General features: G+C 51.8%; 1 protein-coding gene and 1 long non-coding RNA gene across 4 annotated transcripts in view; one reads left to right on the forward strand and one right to left on the reverse strand.

The window, feature by feature from the left end:
• The window catches only part of LOC135323415 (uncharacterized), a 225301-nt gene extending 224098 nt beyond the window's left edge, over nt 1-1203 (reverse strand). For all 3 annotated transcript variants that reach the window (XR_010385021.1, XR_010385019.1, XR_010385020.1), the window contains exon 1: nt 981-1203. This is a non-coding gene — a long non-coding RNA (uncharacterized LOC135323415). The remainder of the gene's footprint in view (nt 1-980) is intronic.
• A 157-nt stretch (nt 1204-1360) lies between these two features.
• On the forward strand, nt 1361-21936 carry PEDS1 (plasmanylethanolamine desaturase 1). The gene is made up of 6 exons (XM_010978659.3): nt 1361-1594; nt 8691-8810; nt 16914-17005; nt 17660-17804; nt 18658-18870; nt 20899-21936. Exons 1-6 carry the CDS (start codon nt 1471-1473, stop codon nt 21018-21020), a joined length of 816 nt encoding a protein of 271 aa, XP_010976961.1. The 5' UTR covers nt 1361-1470; the 3' UTR covers nt 21021-21936.
• The last annotated feature ends 3301 nt before the right edge of the window (nt 21937-25237 follow it).

Raw genomic sequence — 25237 nt, forward strand, 5'->3', positions numbered from 1 at the left:
CAATTTTGCCAGAATTCACTAGGATTTGGGCTGCAACATGTCTATACCATGGAAGCAGACTTTTCTTTTCTGGGAGGACGTATAGAAGGAAACAGGGAAGGAGCATGGGCCTGGCTGGGGATAGTGGCCACCCAGGGTGGGAACACCCAGGAAACACACCTGGGGTGGCTGGCTGGCTTTCCCTAGTAGCTGAGAAATCCAGGGCTTAACCTTTAGAGAACCAGGAGAGGATAGAGCCTCCAAAAGGCATTCTAGAAGGGATCTTACCTCCCTTCCCTGCTCCCCTTAGGCACCTCTTGGGCCCTTCCCTGGCCTCTATAACGGCTCCCATTTGGTGGCACCTTATGGAATTCAAGTGAGCAATTATTGTGTACTTTGTAGTCAGTTAGGCCTGTCATTTACCTGCTGAGGTCGTAAAGTCATTTGAGCCCTATTTAATTTGGTAAGCATTTCCTGAGATTCTATCATGTGCCCTACACTTTTCCAGAATTGGGGGTTCGGCTGTGAATCGAGCAATTCCCGCCCCTCAGGAGCTTACTTTCTGGCGGAGGAGACATAACTGTAAGTTCACTGCCTATGACAAGCACTGTGAAGACAAAACAGGGTGATGTCACAGTGACTGGAGGAGGGGGCAACTCAGTAGCGTAGTCAGGAGAGGCCTCTGAGGAGGCAACATAATTGGTTATTAAGAGTAAAAACAAAATGCCGCCGTCTAGCTCTTGGCCCGGAGCCTCACAAATTAAGCGCTCACCAAATCTTTTAGTGACTTATTAGCTTACTGTCCTCTCCCTCAGGAAGGCAGGAGCTCCTGAGGGTCAGTCAGGTTCGACGTTTCTCGTCGCCGAGAGCACAACACAAGCTGGCATACAGTAGGTGTGTGCACGGTCCTCGTAACACCTCTACATGTGGTAGGACTCGAGAAGCCAGCCTACTATTCAAAGTGCCCAACAAGCGCTGCCTCCCCGGCCCCGGCCAGGCACCTTCCACTCCAGTTCCGCGCACACAGCAGGCTCTTGACTGTGTGTGCTGAAGAAACGCCCGCTTCTGAGTCCGCCGGCGAAGAACTTCGGCCCATTGCACAGGTCGGTAAACCGAGCCGGAGGTGGGCGTCGACACAGCCCGCGTTCCCCTGTGGTTGGCGCCGAGGCCAAGGCCGTGGCCGGAGGCAGAGCGGATCCTGCCGGGCAGAGACTCGCCGCCGCCCCACGCTTCCCCGCCCAGCTGCGCCAGCTGCGGTCCTGCCTCCCGCGCGCCGCGGTTGGCTGCAGCTCGGAGGCCGCTGATTGGCCGGCGCGGCCTCGGCGCGGGTTCCGATTGGCTATGACGCTCGGCCGGGCGAGGCCCCCGCCGGCGCCGCAGCCGCGCCCGGCGCTGGGCGGTCATTGGGCGGCGTGATCTCGCCGCGGTTCCGCGGCCCTGCCGCTGCCGCCGCCGCTAGCAGAACGCACCCGGCGGGCAGGGCGAGTGGCCATGGCGGGCGCCGAGAACGATCCGGGCCAGCAGCCGGAGCTCGACGAGGATGAGGCAGCGTATTGCCGGCGCTGGGGCGCGCAGCATGCTGGGGCCCGCGAGCTGGCCGCGCTCTACTCGCCAGGTAGGACCTCCGGGGCCCCCTCCAGGCTCCCCTCCGGGCCTGCAGTCACCAGCCTGGGAAGCAGACAGAGACCCTGGATCCCCCATATCGGAACCCCAGCCTCAGGCCCAGATGCAGAACTCCAGCCGCGGCTTCTAACTTGCAAATAGCTCCCCTAACTCCCGGGACCCCACCCCAGTGCCCCTTCCAAGCTCAAGCCAGAATCCCTGCCCCGGAGCTTTCTGGATGCAAAGACAGTCCTCAGATCAAGGAACTGCCATATCAGCTCCTCCGGCAACAGACAGCGCCCATCGCACCGCCAGGTCTGGATCCTAGCCTAGGGTACCCGTGGCTGCAAAGAGCTCCTCTAAACGTAGGGACCTCCCACTCCAGGACGCAGTCCAAGCTGCAGGCAGCCCCGTAGCCACATGCAGTGCCCTCGGCTCCTTAAAAGTCACACCCTATCCCAGGTTCCCCAGGTCTGTAATTCATACTCTAGGGCCCCATCTGCTCCCAGCCAGGGCCCTGGGCTGCAAACAGTGACCTCACCCCCAAATCTGGGCAATCAGGCCCCCTGGTCTGGGAACCCCGACTCAGGGGCCCCCAGCTATCGCGTGCCCCAACGCCCTTCCTCCAGAGCCTCATCCTAGATTCAAAGCTTCAGTGCCTACAGACCACCATCCCCTTCCTGCTCCCCAACTCCAACATTAACTCTCACCCTGTATTTTGGAATCCCAGGATCCCAGGTGGTGAGGGCTCTGCAAATCCTCCAGTTTAAGCGTCTCTCATATACAAGCCTCAACTCCAGCCTTTTCCCCTCCTCCATGTATGTATATTAGCCCCTTCCATTAGGACTTAGGGGTCCCCAGACCAGACCATAACTTAGAGACCCTTACTCTAGTTCTACCGCCAGACCAAGGTTCCTGGCTTCTTCCTGCTGTGCCTACCCTTTATGCTTCGGCAAGCACCAGCCCCTACCCCCTTCTCTGACTTCCACTTGAGCCTGAAGAATCTCACTGCCAGGCCCTGAGAGGGACAAGTATCCCCAGAGGTTAAGGAAGTGCTTTTGAGAACTCCAGAGTCAGGTGACTGGGAGGCCCCTCTGCCTGGGTGTCGCCATCACATCAAGCTTTGTTTGTCAAACATTCTGACATCTCTCCGTTTGCCAGGAGGCAGCAGCCATGTACAGCCCTTGCCTGGGGTGGGTGGGAATGGGTCCACTACCACCTTTGGCTTCCTGCCCAGACTGGCCTGGGTTTGCATACCATCTCTGCCATAACTGTCTGTGTGACCTTGGGCCATTTGCTTTCTTGTTGAGTCCTAGGTCCCCAGAGGCCTTTCTGGACTTGCAATTCCCTGCTCTGGGTGTGATTTTTTTTGTACCTGCCTTGTGCACCTGTCTCATTCTGCCATGGTTTTTTCAGCCTGTTCCCCAGACACCCAGCTTCTGGACTTAAAATCTCCTGTGCTCCCTGGGGCAGGCTGGACTTGGTGTCCTGACTCTGCTTCTTAGCTGTGTGACCTGGGATAAGCCACTTTCCCTCTCTGAGGCTTAATTTCCTCACCTCTAAAATGGGGACAAGATAAAGTTTATCTGTTTTTTAATGTCCGTTGAGAAAAGGAAATGAAATTATTTACTTTGGCTCGGTGTCTGGCATATAACAGGCAATCCCTGTTATTAACCCAATATCTGATCTTGGGTCTTGGGTAAGCTGCCTCACCTCTCTGGTCCTCAGACTCACCACTTGGGAATCAAGGGTAAGGATTCAGAGGCCTCCTCCTTTGGTGTCCAGCTCTGCCCACTTGAGGAAACTCTACCTGCTTTCAACCAAATCATACCTAGGCCTTCTGAGCCTCCCCAACCATCTTCCATCTCCCCTATTCCATCATGATTGCATCTTTGCTTAGTTTCCCTAAGTGCCGCTCACTCTCTGAAGAACAGCCACACAGTCTCCTGGTGCCACAAACCTACAGCCAAGCCTCACTCCTCCTGCCCTGGTGTTGGAAGTGGGAGAGAAGAGAGAAGAAACTGGTTTCTCCAGGTTCCATAGGCCTCCCTCTGCCTGCCTCTGTCCCGTCCCAGTGTGACTTTGGAGAAGAACCTTGACCTCTCTGGGCCTTACCTAGAAAATGAGGGGTTAGACTCAGTACACATTGAGCACCCTTGTCCCAGTCCTTGTTCCAGTCCCTGGGGGCAAAGCGATGCACAAAACAGGAAAATGAAGCTGGCATTTTAGTTAGCCCAGTAGCTAAGGGAAATATCTTACTTGCCCAATGGTGGCAAGCGTTATGGAACAAATAATTGGCAGAAAGGGGGGAAGTGAAATGCTGGGGACAATGACATTTTAAAGAGGGGGCAGTTAAGGCCTCACTGAGCAGGTGACATTTGAACAGAGACCAGAAGGGAGGGAGGCATGAAGATATTTGAGGAAGACCTGGTCCAGACCAGGGACACAACAAGTGCAAAGGCTCTGAGGTGGGAGCAAGCCTGGAGTATTTGCAGACCACCAGGGAGGCCTGTGGGCTGGAGCACAGTGAGCCAGGGGAGAGTAGGAAAAGTTTCTAGGCTCCAGGACTGACTTCTTGAGATTCCTGGGGCTAGAGATGGGTTGGCACTGTGACAGTCAGCCGCAATAATAGGACAGTTGACATGTTTGACCTTTATTGAGCACTGTGTACTGGGCATTGCCTTCGTTCGCTCTCTTTTCATCCTCACTACAGTTGTCTTGGGTGCACCCTGATACTAACTCCGTGTGACAGACCCCGTAGCCATCTCAGAGCTCCGCCCCCACGTGTGCTCTTCCTGCTGCTTGTCCTGCCTGAGATTAGGCTTCCACCTGCCCCCACTGGAGGGGAGGGTCAGCAAGGCCAGGGACTGCATCTCTTTGGCTTGCCTGCAGTGCCTGCACCCTGTCATTTCTGAGGCTTTGCAAAAGCGGTGACCTGCCTGCCCACAATCACACAGTTAGCAGGACCAGAACCAGAACACTGGTCGAGGGCATTCTAGGTTCCATGTTCTGAATCTTCACTCTGGAAGTGAGCCAGCCCAGGGTGGGTGTGCGGGAGGGGCGCCAGTGCTCCAGGTCAGTGGGGCAGCATGTGTGCAGGGCCAGCCGTAGAGACGGTGGGCCTAGTGTCGGTTGAGAGCTGTGAGTCATCTGATCGGGGCAGCTTGGGGTGAAGCAGCCAGAGCCCGAACCTGTGGGCCTCGGGTGTCTGGCCAAGGAGTTAGGGCCTTGGTCTGGGAACCGTGGGTCCCAGGAGCCATAGAGGGTCCACATTTGGGTTTCTCAGCACAACCCCACCCTCTGCCTGGCCTCTTGGCAGGCCTTCCCCACCCTCATGGTCAAGCCCAGAGGTGAGGCAAGTGTCCGGCTTCCCAACAGGTGCCTGAAATCTGGCTATGTGTCCCCCACCTCTCAGGTGCCTCAGCTCCGGGGGTGGATCCTGAGGGGTCACTAAGGCCAGCTGTTCACCCGCGCTGGCTCACTACAGGTGCCCCTGCCCTGTGGGACACAGGGACTCTTAGTGTGGGGTCAGGGGAAAGGTGGAAGGTGTCAGGAGTGCTGGGTGGGAGTCCTGGCGTATAGTCCCAAAGCTGAGCCTAGGTTCTGTCCCCTAAACAGGCCTCCCTGAGGCTCCTTCCCGACCAGGCCTAGTCCCTGCCACACTCCTGGCCCTGCTTTCTCTATGTCTCCCTCAATCTTGTTCTTTTTCCATTTCTTTGTCTCTCCTTCTCTCTGGTCATACTTGTTCCCTTCTTCCTCTTTGTCCATCTTTCCTTCTCTCTGTTTCTCCTCTCTGATTCTGTGTCTCTGATTCCTGTTCTGTCTCATCTCTGTCTCTCTGTCCCTCGCTGGTCCCTGCCTTCTCCCTACCTCCTGTCCCCCCATCTCCCCAAGGCCGAGGGTCTCCTAGTGGCCCAGAGCCACCAGGAGTGCAGGTTATCTAGGGCTTGTCAAACCTGATGCCAAGCCTTTGGCGGCAGCCTGCCCCCAGGAAAGCAGAGGTGGCCTCCCCTGCACCTCCCAGTCCTGCACAGCCACCACAAGCCCAGCCCCCTCCCCCGGCCAACAGGCAGGCACTGCTGTAACTCAGCCCAGACCATGGACCCTGGCCAGGCCAGGACTGGCTCAGGGAAACAAGGCTCAGTGCTCTGCCAGAGGTGGCCCAAGCTCTTCTGTCCTGAGCAGAGTCCTTCCCCTCCCTGGGTTCTCAGTCTGCCCATCTGTGAAGTGACACCATTTAGAACACCTGACCATGCAGGCCCTCCCAGGCTGACTGTCCATGCTGTGTCTTTGAGCAAGTCACTTCATCTCTCCACACCTGGTTTCTGCCTCTGAAGAATAAGTGGTCCTCAGCCCATGGCGTGTGGCAAGGGCAGGTTGCCATCATCCCTGTCACTGTACCTAGCAGATAATAGGTGCTCCATGAAGGCCACTTTTTATTATAGATATGTTTTTCATGGGTCATAGTTGAAGCACTTGATCTGCAGAAGGGTCCAGCTTCCAGAGGCCAAAGAGAGTTTAGATGGGAAAATATTCAGATTTCAGGACATTCTCCGCGGCATGGGGAGAGAGTTGGGCTATCTTTGGAATCGTAACAGTCTAGAACATCTAGGCTAGCATGTCCTAAGTCGAGCCTAGGCTCCAAACCCAGCTCTTCATTTACCCACTGAGCCTTATTTTCCTTGTCTAGGAAATGGGATCACACAGTTCCTCCCTGGAGAGACTAGACTTGAATGAGGGACTATGCTTCAGGCTCGAAAACTCGGATGGTTGCAGGAACCTGACCAGGACTGCCACCAAGGGAACTCATCCAGTATGAGGCCGCAGGGAGGAAGGAGGACTGGGTTTTAAGTGTAGCCAATTTTTTTTTTAACTAAGAGCAAAATATGCCAGAGGGAGCAGGTCTGCAACCTCTTTGATGTGGGCTGCACCCTGGACCCCAGCCCATAAAAGGCCTCAGTGGATGTTAGCAGCCGTTATTTCTACTTGATTACATTGCTGTCCCTGTAAATCTCTGAGCCCCAGTCCTGGCCACAGACAGGAACCACGAAAGGGAAAGCCCTTCTGGTCCTGGTCACGGTGACCCCGGGTGGGACAACTGGGATGACAGGGCCTGTGGCCCCAGGGAAATAACCCCTGACTGCGAGGCGGGAAGTTAGGGGCTTCTGGGTCCGCTGCTGAGCAATGCTGTTGGGATCCTAGCCCTTTGTGGGCCTCAGTGACCCTGGGCATGTCCCTTCCCCACTCTGAGCCTTGGTCTTTTCCCCTGGCAGCTGTTCTGATTCTGGCTCAGGGTGCGGTCTGTTGCTATGCGGCCTGGACAAGGCCTTTTCTCTCTGCAAACCTGTTTCCCTACCAGGAACAATGGGAAGCCTTAAATTACCTTCCCACGGTGCTTCTGGAAGGGGTGCCCAGAGACAAAGCCTGGCAGTTTTTCTTTACAGTCATGGTTGGGAATTTATTCATTCCACAAGCATTTACTGAGCACTAACTGTGTGCCAAGGCCCTAGTGAGCAAGCCAAGCATGGTCCCAGGCCTCCTGAGTTCACATTTAGGTAGGGGAAGATGGATGTTATATAGGTAGTAACGTCCCTCGTGATGGGCCCCATGTTGGGGGAGGCCAAGGGTCAAAGGAGGCATCATGGATGGCTTTCTGGAGGTGGAGATTCCAGATCAAGATTTGCAAGAGCAGGAGGGGAAGGTGTAGCTCAAATGGTAGAGCGCATGCCTAGCATGCATGAGGTCCTGGGTTCAATCCCCAGTACCTCCATTAAAAATATACATATATGATAATAATAAATAAATAGACCTAATGACCACCCCCTCATAAAAAAAAAAAAAGGATTTGCAAGAGCAGATTTGCCCTTGGGACCAGCTGTCTGGGAAAGCAGTGTTCCCAGAAGCCCTGTCACCCTTGCAGTGTTTTTATTTCCTTTTGCTTTTTTAAATTTTAATTTACAATTATGAAAAAAGATTTTTGCTGGAGTAGTACATTCACAGATTTTAAATTCAAAAGAGAATGTTTGACTATAGAGTTTTTCTTTTTTTATGTAAATGACTGTTGTTTGGCATTTTTCCATTTGCACTTGCCAGTTTGTCCTGGATGTCCCTCCACAGCCACATATGAACAGTCACCCAGGCTCTTTCCCTGGCTCCAGAGACGCCATGAACCAAATTAATTTGTCTGATTCCCCTAGCAGTGGACACTATGGTTATTTTCAATGTTTTGACTCCTCAAACAAAGCTTCAGTGAGTGACTCAGCTTGTCCGAGCTCACGTGCTATTAAAAATATGTGCCAGCGCTTAAAGAGAAGATTTCACACCCACATCCTGATTTCTGGCTTCTTTTGAGAATTTGAGGCTCTGGTCTCCCTGGGCCCACACTCCCACCTGGCAGTAGTCAGCCAGTTAGTGGCTACTGCTCTGGGAAGGGCACAATGCTGTGGTGTCCTGCTGTCCCCACCCCGCCCACCTCACTCCTTCATAGCACCTGCCTGGCCCCGGGAGACTTCAAGAGTTTGAGATCCCTCACCTGCACAGCCTCTTCTTCCCTGTGGCAGGAGCCCTAGAAGGTATAACCAAGGCCTGTTTCTCCCTGCTTGATATAAGTTGGATGGGATCTGGAATCTCTGGAACTAAAAGCTCTTTGTAGCCTCTGCCTCCAAATAATTATCTACAAAAGGGGACAGGTGATGGGATGAAGACGATTTAAAAAAGAAGCTCATTAAATTCATTAAGGTGTCTCCAGAGAGAGCCCAAAGGGGCCCAGGAGACCAGCATTCTGGTCCTGTCTGCCAAAGAATTGGCTTGTGCAAGACCAGCTTCACGGGCATGTGGCCTGTGCACAGGGGCCTGCGTTCAGAAGGGCCCCACGCTTGGTTTAATGCAACCGGCCCTGAGCGTCTGACCTTGGGAGGGCCCTTCCCCTTCTCCAGGCCTCAGTGACATCTGTGAAATGGTCAGGCAGTCTCTAAGTTCAGCCTGTGGGGAGCACCTTAGACTCATGGAATACAGTTGAAGAGTCCCCATGGGCCCAGCTCTGCCTGGCTCTGATCCTCTACCTTTTGCCACCTGCCCCACACTCAACCTCCTGCCTCCTCTCTCTGCAGGCAAGCGCTTCCAGGAGTGGTGCTGTGTGGTCCTGTGCTTCAGCCTCATCGTTCACAACATGGTCCACCTCCTACTGCTGGCCCGCTGGGAGCACATGCCCCTCGTAATGCTGGGTGTCGGTGAGTGCCCGCAAGCCCTTGCTGCCTGCCTCAGTTTCCCCCAGGGGCCAGGGACCTACCTAGTGTCTGCACCACTCTGATGGCGACTTACACACGTGCCTCTGTGCGCACGAGTTGGGTACAGGCTGTGGGAACCCTGCCTCCCATCTCACTCAGTGGCACCTGTGTCCTTCCTGTCACTTATGCCAAAAACCTGGGCCGTCATCCTCAGTTTTTCTCTTTCCCTCACATTCCACATCCAAACTGCAAATACTCTTGGCTCTTTTTTCAAAATGCATCCAGAATTCATCACTCTCCACCTCCACTACGCTCACCCTAGTCCAGCACCATCCTCTCCTGCCTGGGCGATGGCAGAAGCCTCCTCCCTGGTCTCCACCTTTGCCCACTGCTGTCCATTATCCACAGGCAACTGGGAGGATCCCATTAAGTCCTCTTTGGGGTCACACCACTCGTCTGATCTCCCCTGCATACTTAGAATAAAACGCAATTCCTCCACACAGCCTGGCCCCAGCTCCTCCTTGCATCATTTCCCTCCTCTCCTCTGGCTTACCCTGCTCCGACCACACTGGCCACCTCACTGGCCACCTCACTGTGCCTCATCTGTGCTCTGTCAGATACACTCCTACCTCAGGGCCTTGGCACATGCTTTCCCTGTGCCTCAAACTCTCTTCCCACAGCCACCTGCATGCTTCACTCCCTCATCCAGGTCACCTCCTCAGGGAGGCTCTCCCTCAAAAATAGCAACCCTGACATCCCCTATCCCTCACCCCACTCTGTTATACATTCTGTTTCTTTCTTTATTATCTGTCTCCCTTCACTCAGATGTCAGCTCCCTGAGAGTAGAGATTTTTGTCTGTTCACTGTTTTGTCCCTAGCCCCAAGCACAAAGCCTCACACAGTAGGTGCTGGATAAATATTGAATCTGAATGAATGAATGAATGAATAAGGAAGCTGCAGCATGGTAGTGCCTACCAAGCGTTTCCCATCAGTCAGCCCTCACCCATCCACAGCAGGGAGGTGATGTGCAGTTGTCATCATTTTCCAGGTGAGGAAACCGAGGCTCAGAGAAGGGACTGGCCAAAGTCACATGTCAGACCAGAAAGCACTCCAAGGTCCTGGGATGACTCAGTTTCCTTCCTCTCCACACTCTGCCCCTCCTCTCTTCCCTCTGCCTCAGGCTCTCATGCCCTCCCTGGCCCTGGGCTCCCAAGTAGGGCAGCTGTGCCCTTGGCTGCCTGGCCTGCCCTAAGTGTTCAGCTTCCACAATCTCATTAAAAGCATTCTGGTGGCCTAAGCCAATAGTACTCAGGCCAGCTAATTGAGCCATCTGAGTCTGGGGTGGGGGTGGGCATTTGCTGGGGGGCCTTTGCTAGGGGGTAGGACCAGCTGGAGGGGAGGGGACAGAGTTTAACCCATCCAGTGCTGGGGAGCCGAGGCCCCGCCCACAGGAGCCATACTCACCTCCTCTGCCCAGGGGTGAGAGGGACCTGCACCTCCAGCCTCTGCCTCGGGCAGGGGTATAGACAGTGTGAGCCCCAGTGCCCCATCTCAGAGTGGTTACAGGCAGGACCTTACAGACCTGAGTTCAAGTCCCAGCTTCACCACTTCCTGGCTGTGTGGCCTTGGGCAAGTATCATCGTATCTCTGAGCCTCATCTGCCGTATCTGTAAAGTGAGACTGCTCTCAGTCCCCTCCTGGGACCATTGCAAGGGCAAATGCAGGTGTGTGTAACTGCTGAGAGGGCCAGTGACTAAATAGAGGTGAGGAGGGGACACCGCCTAACATTCCACTCACCAGGGCTCAGACCTCCCGCCTCAGTGGTCAGTTTAACAATGGATATTTCCCGAGCCTACCATGTGCCAAGCCCCATGCTGGGCTCTTTTAACTCTTGGTGGCAACTTAGTGAGGAGATTCTGATCACCATCCTCTGAGAGGCCAGGTGACTTGCCCATTGGCCCTCACCCAGGCAGCAGCAGAGTCTGGAACTGCATATCCAGAACTGCCCGGCTACTGAACCATGGACTCCCTGACAAGGGTATCCAGTTGGCACTGGGAAGAGAGGGTGTTCTAGGCAGTGGGCCCAGTTTGGGCAAAGGATCAGCAGCACCAGAACCCAGTGTGTGTTGTGCGAGCCAGGACGGGTTGGGGAGCCCGGGCAGGTCACCACTTCCCTTCCCTGTTTGGGACCAGAGCTTCCTGCCCTGTGCCGAGCAGATCTCTCACCTACATGTGGCACCAGCTCTTCTATCCCACACCTTTGCCTCTGGGCTGATAAGAGCAGACAATCCCCTGATAATGGTGTTTGCACAGTTCCTAATCGATTTAAGTAGCTGCCCTGATTTGTGTGTTGACTCGCAGAAAGTAAGGGCACCATGCCAGCCTCCAGAGCCCACCCCAGCCTAGTGCTGTCTCCCCAGAGGTTCTGGTGCCCCTGGCAGGCCCCAGAAATGACGGGAGCCAGAAGCCATGAAAAGGTGCCTAGTTAATAAACACAAACAGATGATGCAATATTGGGAAGCAAAATCAAGATAAGGGAATTGGCAGAGAAGGCTTCTGAAAAAGTGACATTTGCACAGAGACCTGAAGGAAGTGAGGGAGAGGGACAGACAGCTATCTCTGGGCCGGTCCTTCTAGGCTGAGGGAACAGCAAATGCTAAGGCCTTGAGACTGGTGTGTGCCCTTAGCATTTGGAGGATATAGAGGAAGCCAGTGTGGCTGGAAAAAGTTGGCCGAAGAAAAAGTAGTTGGTGGCAGTTCAGAGACGCAGTGGGGGCAGGTGTAGGTCCTTGAAGGCTGTGGTCTGGACTTGGAGTTTTATTCTACAGGCCGTGAGAAGCCATTGGTGGCTTTCCCACTGGGAGCTGACGTCATCTGATGCTGCAGGGAGGCAGATGAGGGCAGGGAGGGCCAGAGAGGAGGTGAAGATGGTGGCCCAGACCCAGTAGGACAGTGGAGGTGGTGAAAAGCCTTCAAATTCTGGGTGAGCTGTGAGAGGTGAGCTGCTGAGATGGAGGCAGGGGCAGAGTGAGCAGCGACTCCCAGGCTTTTGGCCTGAGTGATGGAAGGAGCAAGGTTGGGAAGAGGTTGGAGGAGCTCACTTGAGGGAGGATGCTTGAGCTGCCTCCCTGAGGACCAAGGGGAGGTGTGGAGCAGGAAATCGGAGATCTGGGTCTGGAGTTGGGAAGGCAGCTGGAGCTTGAAATCTGTGCGTCCTGGGAGTAGAGACAGTGTTTGAAGCCTAGACGCTGGCGGAGGACCCCTCACCCAAGGGACTGAGTGTGAGTAGAGAAGAGGCCCAAGGCCTCCACTGCTTCCAGGATGGGAAGAGGAGGAAGAGCCAGCCAAAGAGGCAGGTGGGGAACCCAGAGTGGTTGCAGAGGCTGAGAGAATGTGTTTCCATAAGACGTGGGGTCAACTAGGAGCAGCCACGTGCAGACCAGCAAGACAGGGCAGTGACGGGCCACCGTGGAGTCATTAGAAACCTTGACAAAGACAGTGAATGAGTAACAAGTGAATGGCCCTGGGAGCCCTGAGCTGTTTGTTGCACTTGTGGAAAGTAGAGGAAAGTGTGGGGGCTTGTGAGCTGGGGCTTTAAGGAGTGAGTAGGAGTTTTCTGGCCAACAGAGGGGACAGTGTTCCAGGCTGGTGAATGGAAAGGTCAGCAATGAGGTCAGCAGTCACAGGGCCTTAGGTGATGGCCATCCCCTGGGTCAGGTGCAGGAGTCTCCATGGGATTTGAGCTAGAAGGTGGTAAAGACAGCATTTGGCCTCAGGAAGGTATGGACCAGCCCTCAACAGTGTCTACTCCTGCCTCAGCCACTCTGTCTCCACACCAGGCCTTGAGGTAGGCAGGGGCCAGGAAGTCCCAGCTGGATGACCTATGGGGAAATGGAGGCCCCAAGGGGCCCAGAGGCTGTATAAAGTCACCTGGTGAGTCATCCACCATCTCCCACCCATTCCCGGTTTCCTGCAGACAGTGTGGTAACCAGGCCCAAGCTGCCCACCCCCAGGGTGAGCCAGCCACAAGCACTGGGACAAAGAAGCTTCTGTGTGCTCGCCTCTGCCACCCCACCCCCATTAAGGAGGCCACGGGCCGCAGGCCTGGAGTCCAGCAGGCCTGGAGTCGCTGCTCTAGAACCAGCTCCCTTGGCCCATAGAGGCCAGAGGAGCAAAGAGCCATTTCCTCCCGGAGGGAGGGGGAGGGCTACTTCTCTCCAAAATAATTCCTGACATCTGCCTAAAGCCCACGCCCCTCCCTGCTTGGCAGCCTGAAAAGGCCAGGGGCTGGTCATTTGAGGGGTGACATGGCTGAGGCTCAGAGAGGGGAGTAATATTTAAACTAACTAACTAACTACATTTGAGGAACACTTACTATGTATGTCCCAAGGACCTGCATTTATTGACCCATTGTATCAACTGACTGTAGTTAAGTCAGGTAAGTACTATTCATATCCCCATTTCCCAGACCTGGATGTGAAGGCACAGCGTCACCATGAACAGCCCTCACCGTGGTCACGGTGGCCAGCAGCCCGCACTGCCCCAGCCACTTTCTACCCTGGGCAGTCCTTACCCTCCCGGTCTCAATTCCTCCTCCAGAAAGTGGCATGTGGTGGGGCCTCTCACAACAGATGTGAAGTGAAATAATATACATTTTTTAAAAACAGATTTTATTTTTTAGAACAGTTTTAGATTTATAGAAAACAGTAAGATAGTGCAGAGAGTTCCCATATACCCCCCGCCCCTGATTTCCCCTATTATTAACACCTTATATTAGTATCATGCCTTTGTTACAGTCCACGCACCAGCATGGATACATTATTATATTACATATACATAGTTTATTCAGATGTCCTTAGTTTTTACCAAATGTCCTTTTTCTGTTCCAGGATCCCATCCAGGATTCCAAATCACATTTAGTTGTCATGTCCTTCAGGCCTCTTGGCTGTGACAGTTTCTCAGATTTTCCTTGTATTCAGTGGTCTTGACAGTTTTGGGGACAGTTTTGCTGGTATTCTGTGAGATGCCCTCTACTGGAATTTGTCTAGTGTTTTTTTTAGTTACATGTCTTGGGGAGGAAGAGGTCAGAAGTCAAGTGCCATTTCCATCAAGTATAGCAGGGGTATGTGCTGTCATCATGACTTAGCACTATGATGTTGACCTTGACCCCCTGGCCCAAGTGGTATTTGTCGGGTTTCTCCACTATAAAGTTACTGTCCTCCCCCTTTCCATACTGTATTCTCTTTGGAAGGAAGTCACTGTGGACAGCCCATATTTAAGGTATGGGGAGTTTTACTCCCCGATAATGCACTTTTTAACACCTTTAACAAAGCACCCAGCACACAGGAAGCACTCCAGTACTAACGTGATCACCAATATTGTTTTTGTAATGTTTTTTATTATCATTGTTATCATCTGTAAGGATTAAATGCTTAGGACGATTAAGGAGATAAGATGTGTAACCGGCTTAGGACTGGCCTTGGTACAGTTTAGGGATTAAGAGAGATAAAACATTTAAGGTGCAGGCACAGGGCCTGGTAGCTATAAGTGCTCAATAAATATCAAGTAAAAATAAGTAAGTAGCCAACATCTTTACCCAGAGAAGATGAGGGCTTATGTCTCTACACAGGCTTGTAAATGAATGATCACAGGAGCCTGAGTCGTAACAGCCCCAGCCTATTAACAGCCTAGTTGTCCAACAGTGAAACAGATCAGTGTACTGTGGTACATCCAGACAATGGAATACTACTTGCCAATTAAAAGGACAAACTCCTGATAAACAACTGTCACATGGGTGACTCTAGAAGCATTATGCCACTGAAGGACGCTAGACCCCAAAAAGCAAGAATCCATTTGTGTGAAGTTCTAGAATCAGCAAAACCAACCTATAATTATGGGAAGCAGATATAATTTTGGGAAGTTGTGGGATCGGGGTGGTGGTTCAACTTCTCTGAGCCGTGCTCCTCATCCTAGGAGTGGGGAAAATAAATGAGGCCATCTCAGATGGTGACAAGTACTGTGAAAGTAATAAAGCAGGGAGATGAGACCAAGAGCATCTGCCTGGGAGGATGGCTTTAGTCAGGGGGGTTGGGTGACATTTGCCTGAGTTAGAAGGCTGAGGAGGAGCCAGCCACTCAGGGATCTTCAGCGGGGAGTTGGGGAGTGAGGTGTCAGGTAAAGGAACAGCAAGTGCAAAAGCCCTAGGCTTCTGTCTCCCTAGTCTTCCCCGGTCCTTTCCTCAGCCCAGGTTCACTCTCGCAGCACTGTCACTAAGGAACACAAATGCCCAGCCCCAGGCAAGGCCCTGTATACACGGGCCTTTGAGCCCTGCTGAGCCTTGACCTCTTCCCAGCCCAGCCACCCATGCGGTGTCAGCCCCTTTCCCGATCTGTCCTTTGGCCTCTGCCTGTCTCCACCAGCCCACCCACCCCTGTCACCAGGAACTTGTAGGTGCCTGTGTGCAGCTGTAAGTCCCTGCCCCCACCATCTGTCCCATGTTTGGCATATGTAGGGGGGCTGCTCCAGGACCTCTGGAAAGCCTTTATTCATGGTTTAGCACCAGGTGCCAGAACTGCACGTTCAGTGACCCCCCACACACACACACTCTTCCCCTCTCCTCGTGAGTCCTGCTCTCCAGGGAGGCATCTAGAGGCTTTTCTCAGCCTCCACAGTGCCCCAGGGCCCTGGTCAGCTGTCATCAAGGGGCTCAGGGCCCCTACAAAACTTGAAGAGCCCTTACATGGCCCAGTTGGACCTTGGACAGCCAGTTCACACTGAGAAACTAAATCTGGGGAGGGGGAGCGTTTGCCTCAAGTCACATAACCCAGTGGACTAATTTGTTTTCTGCATTTGTTTGCAGCTTCCCCGCCTCGTTGCCCCAGTAGACATGAGCTCAATGTCTGACTCTAGAGCTTGGGACACAGTAGGTCCTCACAGAATGTTGCTTGATAGACTAAATGACTGAATAACAATAACAACAACAATAATATGTGTTGGGGACTCACTATGTGGCAAGCATTGTACTTAGTGCTTTCCACTGATGAATTCAGCAAATGTTTACCCAACCATATTATGTGCCAGGAACTGGGATGCAGCCATATACAAAAGACTAAAATCCCTAATTTTGTAGAGCTGACATTCTTGTGGGGGAGACAGTAAATAAAAATGAAGTCCAGGATGATAGGTGCTTGGAGAAGAAGACAGGAGATAGGAAACACTGGAAGACGCGAGTGGTTACAATTTTAGATCAGGTGTCCCCAGAGGACCTTTGAGGTAAAGATCTGAAGGAAGTGAGGGAGTGAGCTGTATTAACATCTTGGGAAAGAATGTTCCAGGCACAGTGAACTGCAAAAGCTGAGACCCAGAGGTGTGTAAGGGTGTGCAAGGGAAAGAGAATAAATGTTTTTTAGTCACCATCATTCTCATCCATCTAGAAGAAACTGGGGCACAGAGAGGTTAAGTAACATGCCCAGTGTCACACAGCTAGTAAGTGGCAGCTGGAATTTTGAGGCCAGATGTAGCAGCACTTAACCTCTGTATTCCACTGAACCCTCAAGTGAGCGAATAGTTTGGGGGACTTTGAGGGCATCCCACTCCAGTTCTGAACAAATTCAGAACAAAGACAAGGAAAAGGCTGATGGAGGCCAAATTATCACATTTATTGTTGATAAAAACTAGGCTGTCTGGACCTAAGGTATTTCCTGATACCAAACCCCAGGAGGACATTTCCATCCACTGGCAGCACTGGAGCAGGGTGGGCCTCCCTGTGTGGTTCAGAGAGAAGGGGACAGGCAGCCCCTCATAGGGAAAGGTTGGGCTGATCTGAGCATGCCCGGTTTATTCTCTCCAGACTCACCAAGCGAATGAAGGCTTGCATCTCCCGCAGGGAAGAGCAAGTAAAGGGCCAGATTGAGGCCAGGAATGTTGTACCTGAGACTCCATTCACAGAGAAGAAAGTGTCCCAAGTAGAGAAGGGACACCCTCTCCCCTAACAGATGAGTGAGTGAGCAAGCAAGCGAGTGAATGGCTTCCTGATTTGGGGTGAGGAGTGGGCGGGGATGTCCCTGTTGTCACCCCACTCCTGGCTCACCCTCCTCTTGCCCACAGTTGCAGGGGCGCTCATTGCTGACTTCTTGTCCGGCCTGGTGCACTGGGGAGCTGACACCTGGGGCTCCGTGGAGCTGCCCATCGTGGGGAAGGTGCGTATGTAGACCCATCCCCGAAGCCCAGCCTGTCTCCTCCAGGAGGGGGTCAGGTGGTCTGACCTCAGGTGAGTCCCATTTCCTCTCTGAGCCTCTGCTTCCCTGTCTGAAAGATGGAAACCATCATTCCAGCTGGCTCTCCATGCTTCTCCTCCAGGACTGGAACAAGAATCCCCTGGGATCTTTCTGGAAGCAAAAGCATCAGGCTTGGGACAGTCAGAAAACTTTGATGTGTGTCCACCTTCTTGGAACCCCTTGAATCTGGGGGCCACACCGTGTCTTGTTCTTCTTTGCCTGCCCTGCTGCACCTCACTGTTCATTTGTTTGAACTGAACTTTATTTTGTGTCATTCAGACTTTTTTGGTTGGGATAGAAAGTCCAGTACAAACTTAACCAAAGAAAGGTACTGATTCGTGTACTGAAAGTTTTAGAAGTGGAGCCAAATTAAGGCCTGGCTGGGTCCAGTAGGCTGGACAGACCATATAGTCCTTCTCCATGCCTGTGTCTGCCTTCCTCTCTGCAGTTCCGCTCTCATGTAGGCTTTCCCCGGGTAGGGTGGCCAAGGTGGCTTTGCTGCCGAGACTTCCATCCTCCCAGCTCAGTGCTGAGTGCTCAGATTTATCCCCCTTCCCGTCCCCCTACCCCACCCAGGCTTTCATCCGACCATTCCGGGAGCATCACATCGACCCAACAGCCATTACGAGGCACGACTTCATTGAGACCAATGGGGACAACTGCCTGGTGACACTGCTGCCATTGTTAAACATGGCCTACAAGTTCTGTACCCAGAGCCCAGGTAAGCATGCCAGCTGGTGGTCGGCCTCCAGGGCGACTCTGGGGCCGGGCACACACACACACACCCCTCCCGTGGGCCTCCTGTGGGTGCGGTGGTGCCCTGCCCATATCCTCTTCCCCGTTGGGTGCACCCTTCCCCCGGATGCTGTGAGGGCACTCCCAGCTGCTCCTTCTGAGAACTGCCTGTCTTTCCTCTTGGAATAAGCCTCAAGGTGGTGACAAGAAAAGCGTACAGAAGACCAGCCCCCTTGCCTCTGAGTTGGACCAGCTCTGTGGAGTCATTGACGTTTCAGACAACCCCTCTTTCCACAATGAGGCTGAGACAAGACTCCTCCCACCCCATTTTTGCTTCACTCTTCCCCTGCCCAGTCCTACTTTCCTCACTCCGTCAAATGTTTCTCCAAAAGAGAGGATCCCCCCATCAGATAAATCACTGGCACGTAAATCCTCGTCTCAGGCTCTACTTCAGGGGAACCTGGACAAAGACTTATTCCCATTTTATTGATAAGGAAATTGAGACTCTAAAAGGCAGAGTTGCTGACCCAAGTTCAAATAGTCAAAAAACGTCAGAGCAGGGATCTGGACCCAGCTCTGCCTCACTCTAGAGCCCACATTCTTAACTACTGCTTATGCTTGATTCCATGATCTGCCCACTGAGCAGAAGGGGAGACTGAGGCCCAGAGGGGAGTCTGAGCTTGCCTGAGGCCATACAGGGGGTTGGAAAGAGACCTGGGTGCTGTTCTGGGAAGGGAGCTGCCCAGAGGTGAGTGGTGAGGTCCATGCTGGTGGTGGGCCCCACCCTGTGTGACTGCTGTCTGGGGCCTATGAGTACCCACCCTCTCCCCACCCTGCAGAAGCCCTGGAGCAGCTGTATCCCTGGGAATGCTTCGTCTTCTGCCTGATTATCTTCAGCACCTTCACCAACCAGATCCACAAGTGGTCACACACATACTTTGGGTTGCCACGCTGGGTCACCCTCCTGCAGGACTGGCATGTCATCCTGCCTCGTAAACACCATCGCATCCACCACGTCTCACCCCACGAGACATACTTCTGCATCACCACAGGTGCGACTACAGGATAGTATGGAATAGGCGCCGCCACTCTGTAGCTCGATCCTTAGGTTCAGAAGGGCAGAGGTCACAGTGAAAGGTCATGCAGGCCTTGCCCTGCAGGAGCGTTCTCTTAGAACACGTTTCTTGAGCCCCTACTATGTGCCAGGCACTTGGTAATGAGGACACGGCAGTAAACAAGATAAACACACAAACACATACCTCCTCCATAGAGTTGTGATTCCAACCACCTCCATCCAGCAAATATTTACTACCTGCTATGTGCCAAGCACTGTTCTGGGCTTAGGACACAGCATTGAACAAAACAGGCAAAAATCCGTGTCTTCATAGCATTCACATTCTAACAGGGGATGTTCCAGACTGAAAAAATAAGTACTACATCTGATGGTGTTAACTACTATGGAGGAAAATAACGCAGTGGGTAGGAGAAGGAAATGGGAGGGGCTTCACCCTTACGGTGGTCAGGGAAGGTCTCACTGAGAAGGTGACATCTGAACTAAGGGAAAAAGTCATGCAAATCTAGAGGAAAAACACTCCAGGCAGAAGCGGCAGTATGTGCAAAGGCCCTGAGACAAACACACATGCCTGGTTGATTTGAGGAGCAGCAAGGAGTAGTGAGGGGTGTGAGGGATAGAATGTTAGGAGAGATGAAAAAGTCCAGGTGTGAGAAGTGTCATGGGGGGAAACAAAGCAGGATGAAGGGCAGAGACTCACTAGGGGAGGGAGGTGCAGCTGTTTATATAAGGAGGTCAGAAATCTGAAAAAAGTTTGGGTGGGGTCCTGCAGATAAATAGGGACAGATCAGTCCAGGCAGAGGGAACAGCAAGTACAAAGGCCCTGAGGCAGGAACATGCCTGTTGTGAGCAAGGAATAGTAAGGAGGCCTATATGCCATAGGTAGTTAATGGGCCAGTGCCAAAGGGGTGAAGTAAGGTGAGCAGGTTTTCTGGGGCCAGCTGGGTGTCTTTTTAAGGTTAAGTATACCGCAGATGCCATCAAGTCAGGCCAACTTGGGTTCAACTATCAGTTCCTCCACATGTGCCTTTCAGAGGTTCACAGCCTCCCTGAATATCATTTTTCTTATCCACAAGATGGGGCTACAGCCACCTCCTTCATGTACCAGCCTCCCAGGGCTGCAGTGTGAATGGTGAGATGGCAGATGCAAAGTGCTTGGCACATAGTAGGTACTTGATAAGCTACAGCTACTGGTTTGGGGGTTCAGGGTTTTTTTGTTTGGTTGGTTTTTCCTTTCTGGAAGCAGAACTGAGAGCCACAAAAAGTATTTTTTGTACATCCTAAAGTCAGGCTTTTTAGAGGCAGGTGGAGGGGTTAGAATTTAGGCTATTTAGTAGATCACTTAAATGGTCAGCCAGGACTGGGATCAATCTTGGTTTAGCCATGTACTAACTGAGAAACTCCCCTCCAAGCCTCAGTCTTCTCATGTTGAAAATGATACTAATAATAGTACCTACCTCATGGTTCAGGTGAGAGGCTGTGATACAGATTAAATAAGATTATGAGCAATATTCATTGAGCACCTACTTTGTGCCAGGCATTCTAGGCACTGGGATCAACAGTGAAAGAACATGGGGTTTTGCTTTGAAACTGACATTCTAGTTGAGAGCTGGGGAGAGAAACTAACACAAAAGAGGGAAATGGTGAATTAACGAGAATAGTTACAAGTTATCATAAAGGCTGTAAAGAAATTTAAAAAGGGTGGCATGACAGGTCTGAAGTACTGCTTAGGCAGTAATCAGAGAAGGCTTCCTGGAAAAGGTGGCATTAGAGTCATTTGATAAGAAACACTGCCTCCGTGCCTGGCATGTACTAAGCACTCAATAGGAAAGTGAGTGAGGGGATGAAGGCATGTCTGCATAGCCCCAAAGATCAAGCCCACTGGTGGTAAGCACCTGTCCCCAGACTCCTTGGTCAGTCCTTGTCCCCTCCCCTCTGCAAACTTACTCCCAGTTCTGCTGTCCCATATAACCCCTCCCCACACCCCGCTGCCCTATTTCCATTGCAGGCTGGCTCAACTACCCTCTGGAGAAGATAGGTTTCTGGCGACGCCTAGAGGACATTATCCAGGGCCTGACTGGTGAGAAGCCTCGGGCAGATGACATGAAATGGGCACAGAAGATCAAATAACTCCTCCGAGCTGCCACCTCATTGCCAACCTTCCCCAGCTCCCCAAAACCGAAGCCATCTGCCAAATTCCAGCCTCCTTGTGCTGGCCCCTTCAGGTGGAGAGGACACCTCCTGGGCTGGGCCCAGGCACCCCCAGCCCACCCCTTGTGACACAATACTTGAGCCACTGATTTTTCATTTCCTTTTTTTCATTTTCTTTCCTTGGCCCCTCCCCAGCCACCTGAGCTGCTCTGCCAAGCCTGACTCTGCAAAAAAAAAAAAAAACAGGAGCCCCGCCCTCCTAGCCATCCCTTGGGTTGAGGAGAAGCTCACCCACTCTGCACACTCCTACTGCCCCTTTTCCCCCTGGGGAGCCCTTCAGCATAGCTGGTATTGGGGCCACTGAGTCGTCTTATCTGTTTCTCTTTGTCTGCCCCCAGTGGTCTTAGGAGCCCCCAGGCACACCTAAGTGTCCCTGGAGCATTACCCTGCCATGGCCCTGCAAACTGACCCTGAAGGCCTGGACGGGTAGACAGCCCCAGTCACAACTTCAGCCTAGCTTGTCCACCAAGGATGGCAAACTACAGCAAGGGTCTGGGGGCAGTGGCCAGAAGAGATCAGAATTTCCTGCCCAGTCTGGACCCCCGTCCTCCCCCACCCATCCCCCATTTGCCCACGTGATTCAGCCAGAGCTGACATTTCTAATCAAAGGGCACAGCCTCTGCAAAGGGTCTTGGTCATCTGGAAGGGGACAGTGTCCCCCCTGGCCAGAGGTATGTCAGAGAAGGAAGAGTGGGGCTTTTTTGTTTGGGTTTTTTTTTTAAAGGTGCTTGCTTGTTTAATGTAAATAATAGAAAGCCTTAATATCTTTTCTGTAACATGGAGTAATATTTTAATGTCATGTTTTGGATGTACATAATATATTTATAACAAAGCAGCAAGAGTCTACTTAACCTTGGCTGCCTCGTGTTTCCTGGTTGGCTGGGGGAGGGGAAGTAAGGAGCCTGGAGGATGAGACCCCACCCCTACCCCATTCCCAGCTCCCACACAACCCTGGGCTCAGGATGGGAGCTTTGTCACCTAAGACAGTGGATTAATGTTGACATCTCCAAATGCTTTTGTAGAGGACCCACAATTTTATAAGGAATGATCTTCATGCAGGAGATCATGGTGATAGAGTAATGAAGGCTGATCCCTATTGGTGAATTCCTTCAGAAAATGTTTATTAGCAACTGGTATGTGCCAGGCTCTGGCCTGGACACTGGGACACAGAAATGAACAAACAAACAAGGACTTACCCTGGTGAAGTGGACCTCCTGGGGAGAGAGACAATAAACACAAATAAATGCACATGGACATTCAGATGGTGATTTGTAAAGAAAATCAAACAGCTTGGAACTGTATCAGAAAAGTAGGGTGGGGCTGCTTTGGCAGGGTGGTCATGGAGGGCTTCTCTGAGGAGGTGACATTTAGGCTGAGATCTAGAGGAGATGGAGCCAGGCGGAGAAAGAACTAGGGCAGAAGTCCTCCTGGTTGGACAAGTACAAAGGCCCTGAGGTAGGAACAAGCCTGGGGTTTTTAAGAGATAGGCTGGAGTGGACTGGAGTGAGCAGAGGAAAAGTAGATGAGGTTTGAACTTGTTATGTGGAACCTCACAGATGGAGGCAAGTGGGGAGACTAGACATTTTAAATAAATTAGTTTCTTGTTCATTTATTCATTGAACAAATAATTATAAGGCACCTCCTATGTGCCAGGCACTGGGATTCAGTGGTGGTCATGACAAGCATTACAATCAGTATTACAATCTAGTCTGGGCTAGACAGTTTCTACAGTATTAGCCAGAAAAAGACAAAAAGCCTGCTGGGGATAGAGAAGTGACAAAAGACTTTAGAGCAGTCACAGATAAAGTATGTATTTTAATGTAAACCCTAACTTCATTTTCCTTAAAATTTGCCCAACGCTAGACTTGTGATTTGTGGTTGTCTGAGGAAACCAAAAAATGAAGGGATATTAGAATTCATCAACTCTAAGTGACAGAAACTAACTTATGCAAAAATTAATAGCCAAAGTAATCTTACTAGCTTATATAACTGAAAAGTTCAGAGGTGTTTCTGACTTAAGATTTGGCAGGACCCAAGAGCTCACATGACTCATCAGAACTTGGTCTCTGTCTAGTTGTTTCACTCTTGAGTTGAGACTTGACATTGGACCAGCCCAGAATCTCTGTAGAAAAAGTCTCCCTTCTCAGTAGATGCAGCAGAAGCCCCAGGGCAGTCTCTTATTGGCCTGGATGGGTCATGTGCCTACCCTGAACCAACCATCTTGGGGTTGAGGGAGGGTGGTGAAGTGTTCTGATTGGCCAGGGCTGAGATGTCCACCTGAAGTTGCAGGAGTAGAATCAACACCTTCCAAACTACTGAATGAGAGGAGGAAGAGATGGTTCCCAAAACAAAAATTAAGGTATTACCAAAAGAAGTCTACAGCCGGTGGAGCAGACAGCCAAACCTTTCAGAGGAACCAGATGAGCAGCCTTGGGGCTACAGGGGTTGCTTTCCTGTTCCCAGCCCCTACTAGGGGTATTTTCCAGGCCCTACCAACATGTTAGTTCCCCAGAAGCCAGCAAGAAAAAACAGCTTGAATCCACAGAAGTGAAATGACTCACCCAAGGTCACACAGCTATTAAGGCAGAGCCAGGCTTCACACTCAGACTGTCTCCCTGCCTCCTGAATCCCAAGGGCTGGAAAAATAACTTCCCAAACCAGAGAGAGGGGGGAAGAGAGTATAGCTCAGTCCTGGGTTCAATCCCTGGTACCTCCACTAAATACAATAAACCTAATTACTTCCCCTCCAAAAGTAATAAAAACCTGCTTTGTGTCAAGTCTGGGAGTGTTCCAAAAAGTGCCTATTGAGGGCCAGGCAGTGGGAAACGCTAATACCTACTGAACACTTAACACGTGCCAGACTGTGGAGAGCTCTGTGCATGGGTCCCATCCAGCAGTCCCTGCAGCTCTGAGAGGTGAGTACACTTAGCCTCATTTGCAGATGAGGAAACTGAGGCATGGAGGTCAAATAACATACCAAGTGTCACATAGCTGGTAGGTGGCGTGTCTGGAATCAGAGCCCTTGCAGCTTTCACACTTGTATGCAGCCCCAGTGGAGGGAGGGAGGTGAGGAGGCAGGTGTCGGATGAGAAACATCTCCTGTCTCCAATGAGAAAGCAGCAACATAGTAGGATGAGAAACCGCAGCTAATGTTGAGGACTGAGATGCCCTGGAGACATCAGGCCCCAAACGGCAGCTGCTACTCACATCAGCCAATTAAAGAGGGGCCAGATATCCAGATTTTTCAAATGCTGGCTCTGATTTTTAAACATCATGAACAAAATAAAACAGGTGTATAGGCCGACGTCCGCCCACAACTTCCCACAGGAGCTGGGATGGCCTGCTTTTAGGTGGATTTATGCTGCTGTCTGGTGGTGGGGTGGGGTAGGCGGCAGTGCAGAGCAATAGGTGGGTTTCCACTTCCACGAGGATATGTCATACTCCCCTTCTATGCTGACTTCTCCTTAGAGGGGTCCTGGGCAGGGCGCCTGCCCCCAACTTTAACCCAAACCCCTTTGATAAATCTAAACATTTCTAGCTACCCTTTTAAACATTATTTTGTAATAGATAATGTATCCATAAAGTAAAGGAAAATAAACAATACAGGGGAAAGCTGACTGGGACCAGTGAGCCAAATCCAGCCTGCCTGTTTTTCTATGGCCCCCATGAGCAGTTTTTTCTTTTTTGGTTTTTGTTTTGATGGTTAGGGGAAGAAAGAGTATTTCCTAACACATGACATTCAACCATCAGCGTTAGTCGTGTTTTATTGAAACACAGCCTCGCCCAGTTATTTGCATATTGTCTGTGGCTGCTTTTGCAATACAGCAGCAGAGTCAAGGGACCAAATGGCTTACAAGACCTAAAATATTTACTATCTGGCCCTTCACAGAAAAAATTTATTAACTCCTGGTCTAGAGTGAAGAGTAAATTGCTCCCCACTCATGTTCCCCCAAGCCCTCAGTTCTTCTCCCCAGAGGCCATCACTTCCACAAGACACTTGCAAGTCCCTGATGAAGGCACAGAGGCATATCTGTCCCTGCTCTTTTCACACAACAGGTAGAATATTACATACACAGTTCTGAGACAGTGTTATATCAATGCTTCCTTATTCCGTTTTACAGCTGTATAGCATTCCG

Source organism: Camelus dromedarius, chromosome 18 (assembly GCF_036321535.1).
Source record: "Camelus dromedarius isolate mCamDro1 chromosome 18, mCamDro1.pat, whole genome shotgun sequence".
Taxonomy (NCBI): Eukaryota; Metazoa; Chordata; class Mammalia; order Artiodactyla; family Camelidae; genus Camelus; species Camelus dromedarius.

Bases quoted from the DNA above. Each gene is read 5' to 3' on its own strand.
- PEDS1 (XM_010978659.3), top strand. From the start codon at position 1,471: ATGGCGGGCGCCGAGAACGATCCGGGCCAGCAGCCGGAGCTCGACGAG. The intron at 17,006-17,659 runs GTGCGTATGTAG...TACCCCACCCAG, and splicing joins AGCTGCCCATCGTGGGGAAG to GCTTTCATCCGACCATTCCG. The intron at 18,871-20,898 runs GTGCGACTACAG...TTTCCATTGCAG, and splicing joins ATACTTCTGCATCACCACAG to GCTGGCTCAACTACCCTCTG.